This window comes from Sinocyclocheilus grahami, unplaced genomic scaffold (assembly GCF_001515645.1).
Source record: "Sinocyclocheilus grahami isolate Dianchi unplaced genomic scaffold, SAMN03320097.WGS_v1.1 scaffold776.1, whole genome shotgun sequence".
Taxonomy (NCBI): domain Eukaryota; kingdom Metazoa; phylum Chordata; class Actinopteri; order Cypriniformes; family Cyprinidae; genus Sinocyclocheilus; species Sinocyclocheilus grahami.
Genome location: NW_015505955.1, coordinates 516,287 through 525,642, shown reverse-complemented (window position 1 = coordinate 525,642; position 9,356 = coordinate 516,287). Strand labels below are relative to the sequence as shown.

At 35.8% G+C, this 9,356-nt stretch overlaps 1 protein-coding gene across 1 annotated transcript in view; it reads right to left on the bottom strand.

Moving 5' to 3' along the window:
* The window catches only part of LOC107561505 (PH domain leucine-rich repeat-containing protein phosphatase 2-like), a 47,552-nt gene that overhangs the window by 30,337 nt on the left and 7,859 nt on the right, over positions 1–9,356 (bottom strand). The window contains exons 5-8 of the mRNA XM_016245958.1: positions 7,653–7,799; positions 4,951–5,181; positions 783–985; positions 632–692 (exon numbers count right to left, since the gene is read on the bottom strand). Coding sequence (XP_016101444.1) covers positions 632–692; positions 783–985; positions 4,951–5,181; positions 7,653–7,799 — 642 coding nt within the window. The remainder of the gene's footprint in view (positions 1–631; positions 693–782; positions 986–4,950; positions 5,182–7,652; positions 7,800–9,356) is intronic.

Genomic DNA, 9,356 nt, shown 5'->3' with positions numbered 1-9,356 from the left:
TTTGTTGGTTTTGATTGCTTCTATTGTCCTCATTTGTAAGTCGCTAAAAGCGTCTGCTAAATGACTAAATGTAAATGTAGTTTTAGTTACTTTAGTTTGTTGCAAAGCTAGTTTTTAACCTAATGTTTATATTTAATTAGATTTCTGCTGTATTTCAATTTACAAAGAGTTAATATTTAGTTAAAAGATGATTAAAAATTGTTTTAGTTAAAAACAAAAAAAGCTAATTAAAAATTGTTTTCGATTTAGTTAACCTTAACAACACTGGTGCAGAGATATACATGTAAACAATATATGTAAAAAATAATATATACTTAAGTTTACAAAGATACCGGCGATTACACATTATTTCTAGTAATATTGCTCATTTTGTATCAAATGTTGTGATGATTGTTATGCATTTCATTTTCAATTAACATTTATTAACCAGCTGAACCATAACATGCTAAAATAAATGTATCATTGGTCCAAATTTGTGCATTAAACATCATATATGCTTCGTCTGGCTGAGCTTTTGGTGCATTGTGTAGCATTTTTGCTTTTAGTTTGGACAGAAAAAATTATTTGCTGCAAGAAATGTTTGTTTCACAACTGATTAGAACACAGATATGCACAAAATAATGTCAGTTACCTTGATAGGTCCATATTTGAGAGTTGGCTGGGAACAGGGTAGATGTTCACCGTGGTCAGACCTATGAAAGATATCACAGTGATTACACAGCGTGAGGCCTGAGAATGGAATCCTCTGCTTCATAAACGATGCTGTGGAGGTCTGTATTCACCGTTGTCACTGGCGTGGAGTGTGCGCAGGGTGAAGCCGCTGAGCGTCAGGGCCCCCAGCTGGTTCCTCTGACACTGCAGGGTCTCCAGACTGCAGGCCGAGCTCAGGTCCAGAGACGTCAGCTGGTTGTCTCGCAGGTCCAGCTGGGTGAGATGTTTTACCGGCTCCAGAGTTTCGCTTTTAACACAGCGGAGGCCATTTAACCTGCAGACACAGGCCTAATGTCAGCTGCAAATATACTGAAGATTAACCCAGGTGAAGAATCCAAACGGCAAAAATAATGTTGGTGGACAAAGAAATTAAGATGAAGAAAAGTGGTGCTCTGGGACACCAAGGATTGAGTCCTTTTGTCTTCTTATATGTATTTTAAGCTCGGAAAATAAGTCTACTGTAGATTTTGCTTGTGCAACCAAAAAAACTAAATGCTACATTGCCATTTTTTTAAATACTGAATTATACTAAATAACTCAATATTGTTATAATCTAATTCAATATTGAAATATTAAATTAATTTATATTAAACATGTTTTCAATGAATCAGTTCGCTCAAACTGTTAAATGTAAATGAACAAGCTCAACGAATGATTCACTGATTCATCCAAGTCAGAGATTTCATTAAAAAAAATCCAGTTTCCAGTCTGATAAAAATAAGATTTTACATATCAGAAATCTAGAATAAGGGTAATTATAACATCACAGGGAAAAAAACAAAAACAAGTGTGTACAGACATATGCTAAATATAATTTCTAGAATTTAAAATACATTCACAAATAATAAATGTTGCGAAAACATGTGCTTAATGTTACACTAATTGCCAACAGGGAATGAGAGCATATTGACAGATCTTTCACATATATTACTAACAGCGAATATAAATATAAAAATGTTACACATACATTATTAAATATTAACTGTTTTCAACATTAGTAATAATAATGTTTCTTGAGCAGCAAATCAGAATATTAGAATGATTTCTGAAGGATCATGTGACACTGAAGACTTGAAGATTTATTCATCACAGGAATAAATTCTGTTTTAATATATTAAAATAGAAAACAGTTATTTTAAATTGCAAAAATATTTCACAATATTACTGTATTTTTAATTAAATATATGCAGTGTTAGTGAGCATAAGAGACTTCTTCCAAAACAAAAAAAATATTACTCGCCCCAATCTATTAGCTACTATTTTTGTATTATATATTATAAACATCAAATGCACTGAATATTCTTCCAGATATTACATATATAAATGCATATTGACATTTTGTGGAGGTCAGGCCTGAAAGAACCAGCAATGACCTTCACACTGGTTCATCTGTGTTGCCCTGCATTGAACCGAACAGCTTCCCATTATGAGACGCCACAGTTGGCTAATGACGATCAGGGCCAAATGATAGGCGCATTAAACCTTTCTTGTTAATTCGAAGCCCCCCATGAACTCGAATTCCCGCTCACATCTGTTGTTTGCACTCGCTCTGCCCACGAGATGGGTGAGTGTGTGAGGAATCTGAGCGTGTCAGGAGCGGTGGGATAATCCAGCAGAAAAACTCAAAGCTTGTTCAGGTGACAGACGCCTCGGTCTCTCTCGGCGCGAGTTCCCACGACAGCTCAGCTCTGCGTTACGAGCCTGGCTGGATTTCTAATCCACAGCAGGTGCAGTCAGGACCCAGGAAATCCACAAACCTCAGTCATTCTCTCTCTCAGGTGAGTCACAGACTGTGAGCTGCCATCAAAACCACAGGCTATTAGAAAAAATGAGTTTATGAGAAGAGCAATCGTGACTGTTAGTGACAGGGCAGCCTTAACATCAGAGACGGTCGCTCCACAGAACGTTTACTAACCGTCTGATGCATATTGCACTCAAAAATGTCACCATTTCCATCCTGATCATCTGGTTTTATGAAGCTGGAAGTAAAGCCATACAGGTTATGATTTGTGTTTTTGTTATGTAAAGTACTTTTAAACATAAAATAAGATTCAAATGTCTTAGTAACATCAAATCTTTGAAAGATATTCAGATTTTAGTCAGAAGAACTTAAACTACTGTTCAAAAGGTTTTTTTTATATGCATTTTTGAGAAAAGTCTCTTATGCTCATCAAGGCTTCATTTATTGCATTAAAAATACAGTAAAAATATTAATATTTTGAAATATTATTAAAATTTAACAACCATTTTCTATCTGAATATATTTTAAACTGTAATTTATTCCTGTGATCAAAGCTGAATTTTCAGCATCATTACTCCAGTCTTCAGTGTCACATGATCCTTCAGAAGTCATAATAATATGCTGATTTGCTGCCTAATAATAATTTCTTATTATCAATGTTGAAAACAGTTGTGCTGCTATATTTTTGTGGAAAGTGATATATATATATATATATATATATATATATACACACACATACACGCATACATACATATATACATATATACATATATATACATATATACATATATACACATATATACATATACATATATATATACACAGTGCTGTGAAAAGGTTTTTGCCCCCTTCCTGTTTTTTTATTTTTGGCATATTTGTCAAAAAAAAATCATATTACACAAAGATACTGAGTAAATACAAAATGCAGTTTTTAAATGATGAAAAAAAAGCTGTCCAAACCTACCTGGCCCTACTTGAAAAATTAATTGCCCCCTCCTGTTAAATCATGAAAGAACTGTGATTAACCACATTATTTTAGAAAGCTGAGTTAAATTTCACTAGCCAAACCCAGGCCTGATTACTGCCAGACCTGTTGAATCAAGAAATCACTTAAATAAAGATGTCTGACAAAGTGAAGCATGCTTAAAGATCAACATATCATGCTGCATTCTAAAGAAATTCAAGAACAGATGAGAAACAGAATAGTTGACATGTATCAGTCTGAAAAGGATTATAAAGCCATTTCTGAGGCTTTGGGACTCCAACGAAACATGGTCAGAGCCATTATCCACAAATGGAGAAAACGTGGACCAATGGTGAACCTTCCAAGGAGTGGCCGGCCGACCAAAATTACTCCAAGAGCACAACAACGACTCATCCAAGAGGTCATAAAAGAACCCAGAACAACATCTAAAGAACTGCAGGCCTCACTTGCCTCAATTAAGGTCAGTGTTCATGATTCAACAATAAGAAAGAGACTGGGCAAAAACGGCATCCATGGGAGAGTTTCTAAGGCAAAACCCACTGCTAACCAAAAAGAACATTAAGGCTCGTCTCATATTTTCCAAAAAATATCTTGATTATCCCCAAGACTTTTGGGCAAATATTCTGTGGATTGATGAGACAAAAGTTTAACTTTTTGGAAGGTGTTTGTCCCGTTACATCTGGCGTAAAACCAACACAGCATTTCATAAAAAGATCATAGCAACAGTCAAACATGCTGGTGGTAGTGTGATGGTCTGGGGCTGCTTTGCAGCTTCAGGACCTGGATGACTTGCCATAATGAATTCTGCACTCTATCAGAAAATCCTGAAGGAGAATGTCCGGCCGTCAGTTCGTGACCTCAAGCTCAAGCGCACTTGGCTTATGCAGCAGGACAATGATCCCAAACACACTAGCAAGACCACCTCTGAATGGCTCAAGAAAACAAAATGAAGGTTTTGGAGTGGCCAAGTCGAAGTCAAAAATTATTAATTTCTTCAAAGAAATAAATAATAATTAAAAACAAAACTAGTAGGAAAACTTGAAGTATCCGATCCGAACTGTACATTCTGCTTTGTTTTCTGAGTTAGGTCTGTGAACAATCAGTATCTATAAACATTTTCTGCTAGATAGTCATATTATTATTTAAACAATTTTTTACATCAATCTATTATTGTAGTATGATCTATTTCACTGCCCATATATGACATGTAAAGCATCCAGCCACAGTTTGCTATGTTTTCTATGTCGGTCTGGCTGCGTGTGACAGAGCCACGTAACAGAGCTGTGCTGCTGTCACCTCTGTGATTTACTGATAGCTGATCTTATTACATTACTATTGTATATTGATCCTGCATTATACATAAAGTCTGAGCTGAGACTGTAATAACACACAGACAGAAGAGAGCGAGAGAGAGCGAGAGAGAGGAGGAACAGAAGGAGATGGAGGCAGGTAAAGCCGACAGCATGACGCACAGAGATAGATAGATAAGAGGAAGATGTTTCTAATGGCTCACCGTAAATCAATACTCTTAATGTGAGTCATTCGTAGCAGGCTGAACAGATCCAGAGTCTCCACCCGGTTCCCCGCCATCGCCAGCTTGTCCAGGGCACAGAGGCGCTCCACCACGCCGGGGACCTGAGGGAAGTCATTGAAGGAGAGTCCCAAGCTGCAGAGCTGCGCGAGACTGCCCAGCTCCTCCGGAAGAGAATCCAAGCGATTCCCATCCAAACACAGCGTCTGTAAGCTGAGCAGATCACAGCCAAACAGACCCGCTTTAAAATATGGAAAATTATAAAGCGGTTACTATGATATTAAAGATGCTAGTTTTTACGTTGTTGTCAATATTGTTTATATTTAGAGGCATGGATATTTTTATTAAAATTAACAGATTTGAACTTCTTTTATTACATAAAAAAACCATTACAATAGAATCTTTTTTGTTTTATCCTTGTCCCAGACCTTTTATGTGTACAAACTTTTGGCCATATAGCAAATCTACAATGTTACAGCTACAGTTATGCTGCATAACTATGTTTGTTATATGAACCATTTTTATATCAACGGCCAAATAATATAAATATTATTATTAATAAATGTAATTATTTATTGAGCATTGGTGTCTTTTTTCATCATATCTCTAACATAACATCATATTTTATAATGGTTAACTTATTAAAGCAACATAATTAGAGATTTCATTAATTCTGAATATAATATAATATAATATATCATATAATAACTCCACTGCAGGCCTCCGTCATGTTCAGAGCACCTCATATACAAAGCTGAGCTGAGGGCAGTAAAACTAGGCTGATTTTTATGCTTGATTTAATCTGCTAGCGTAGTATGCGCGGCTGAACTTCATGCATTTCACTGGCTCATTTAGGTGAAAAAAAGAAGTTCATTTGACAGGCGCACTTGAATATAGCTGACCGTAATTACAGGAGCAGCGGTGCTATAAAGCATTGAATATTTTAAACACAATCATGCAAATCAAAGGATTATTTAGATTATAACCCATAATCGCTCTCATTATGTTGTGCGATGTTTTTCAGATGACCTACATGGCACATGTGTGCACTTCAAGCTGATTACAAAAACAGAGAGGTCACTTTGGCAGGAACAAAAAGGATCAGGGACTTGAAATTTGAGTTCAACTAAACGAGCACATGTTTTCTGTTTTAGATCAGCTCCAGCAACAGCAACAAACAAACAACGGTATATAATTATCTAGTTAAAGTCTGGCCAAAAGAGCAGCCGCAGACTGTGTGTTGTGCACAGCAGTGTTAATTTTGATTTAGGTTTAGTCAAGGTCTTTTGACTAAAATGCCATTTAGTTTGTAATATTTTAGTCATCTGAATTGTTTTTAGTTTTAGTCTAGTTTTAGTCGGCTAAATATCATAAGATTTTAGTCGACTAAATCTGCAGTAAATATAGTCGGCTAAAATCTAATGGGTTTAGTTACAGTGCATTAAATAAACATTTCTCTAAAATTTCCAATCTCATTATATAGGTTTGATATTAAGGTTTTATCATGATAGACACCGGTTTAACTGCGTTGGCACACAACATGCCTTTATGTTCAAATTAAATAAAACCACTTCTCATAAAGAACAAGAACATGGTCTTATTTTTAATGAAATACTAATGGTTATAAAGGCTAATTATGCATTCTTTATAGCAACTTGTTTATCATATTCTTCATTCTTTCAAGCAGACATATTTATTTCTATAAATAAATTTAGATTCATCTTTAGGGCTACTAAAGTTTTTCAGTCAAGAGCAGTGCGTGATTTTCTGTCTTTCTTTTGTTGCTTGATTAACATCAATAGGCGCGTTTCCATTACCCTTCAAATTGCGCAAATTGAAATTGCGAATTGAAAATACGCCTAATGGAAACGCGTCAATTTCGCAAAAACAAAAGTTTACGTTTTAGCCGCATAACATTGGTTAATGGAAACGCCGCCATTTCGCAATACTTTTTTATCGACATTCAGAAAATATCGCCAAAGTTTTTTGCGCAAATCTGTAATGGAAACACGCCTAATGACTCGGACAAAAGCAACTAAATTAAGCTGCTGTCCCTTTAAAACCGAATGCACAGCTGCAATTGATGCAATGTACTGATACACGTTCTCCCTACTGTTTACGTTCACTTAAGACGTAATCAACTGTGTTTATGCGAATACTCGTCAAAACAGACAATTCAACAATTTTGTGTGCAATTCTCCATTCATGCGACGCAAAAGAGTACTCGCGCACTGTGAGAGGCGCTTTCTGTGTGTGTGTGCTTCAGTGTCTGCTCTCAGAAAACCGGACCGAATTGAGTTCTCTCTTGCGTCGTCAGATTTATCCATATGTCTGCTCTTCTCTTACTCCCACATATTGACATTTTTTTAAGTTTTATGCGACGTGCAGCAAGTGTATGTTAGCTTATGTCCCGCCGGTTCTCATGTACGTATCTAACCTCCGAACCACGCAGCAGATTCGTTCTGAATGAATCTCTTCCCAAATCGCCCCTCCCTAACATTTCCTCTCGTTTTTATTCGTTGACGAAAATGTCAATAGATTTACGTCATAGTTTTTGTCATTCAAAAAGAGTTTTAGTTCAATATCCTCTCGTTGTCGCCGGTGAAAAAAAATGTCATTGACGAAAATTATTTGTCAACGAAATGAACACTGGTGCACAGTAAGGTGGTGTGATGTGTGCTGACCTCTGGAGGTTTTCGAGGCGGGACGGGACAGCACTGAGGCCGTTGCAGGACAGATAGAGCTCCGTCAGTGTCTGGATCTCACACAGCGACTCCGGGAAGACGCCCAGCCCATTGTGAGAGAGATTTAAGCTCCTCAGCTGGGCAAATCTGCGGAAATATGCAGTGCTCTTAATGGACACGTTTATTTCCTGATGATATGACTCTATCATGAGACACGAGAAACACTAATGCATAATGGATTTACATCAAATGCATTTAGAGAGCAAGCAAACTCTCTCTACATTATAAGACAAGCAATTATGGAAAGAAAAAAAAACACAACGATACCGGATCTCAATCAGTCAGTCCTTCTGTTTAATTTCATTTATTCGTTTATTAATAATAACTGATTCTAATAAGTACTTATACTAAGCCATTTATTTATTAATACTTTTATTGTTTTAAATAAACTAATTTTATTAGTAAATGTAGAATCCATATCCCATCATTCATTGCACGGTTTGCACACTGCACTGATTGCACTCATTGCACACAGCTGTTTCTAATCACCTCACTCACTATATAACACCCACTCTAACCACCATTATCGGCTGAGTATTGTTTAGCCTGTACCCCTTTCCGAGTCTCTGTGTTTTCCTTGTTTTGCCTTGCCTGTTTTTGCGGTTTCTGATCTTTGCCTGTTTCCCTGGATTTCTCCCTCTCGTCTCGCCCCTGTGATTCTGTCTGCCGATCGGTGACCTACGCTAGCCCTAGGACTATTCTTGTGTTTTTGCCCGCCATATACCTGTTTGCCATTGTTCGACCCTGCCTGTTATACCACGTCTCTTTAATAAAAGCTTGCAGATGGATCCACACGCCTCGTCAGCCCCGTTACAGGTACACTTCTGTAAAGACGTGTCCTGGAGACAAATTAAGAAAGATGCTCAATGGAGATAGTTTTGACACAGTTTTGATCCAAATGTAGACAATATCTCTTCTGGGAGACCATATATACTATCCCATGGGGAGATTTTCTTTCAGTAAATTTTGCAGGTATGACAATCGACTAAAGGAGAAGAAAAATATCAAACACATTCTATAAATATTAAAAATAAAAATTATTAAGTAATCTGCCATATACTGTAAAATGTATCTCTCCATTATTACATATTCAAGTCCAAAAGTAACATTCAAGGTAGAATATATATATGTGTGTATTTTTAAAAAGAAATTAATACTTTTATTCAGCAAGGATGCATTAAATTGATCAAAGGTGACATTAAAGTCATGTTACAAAATATATATATTCTTTTGAACTTTCTATTCATCAAAGAGTCCTAAAAAAAACATATATAAAACAGAAAAAAAAACTGTTTTCAACATAAAAAATATTATTTGGATTTAAAAGCAATATCTAGAAACTGAATTTTTACCTTTGTCTTAACAAAATGAATGTTTGCAAATTTCAAAATAAATAGAATAAATAAATAAATCCTCATTTGCCAAAATAAATAAAAATATGCTACCGACCTCTAAATGTCTGACTTGGACAAGTGTTATTTTATTTTTATCATCAGTTCTCTTTTCAGATTTCCTTTTTTAAGTTTTAGTAATATTATTGTGCTTTTTATATTAATTTTAAGTCATTTTACATATTTTATATATATTTGGTCAAATATGTCTATGTCTATATATATACAGTGGGTACGGAAAGTATTCAGACCC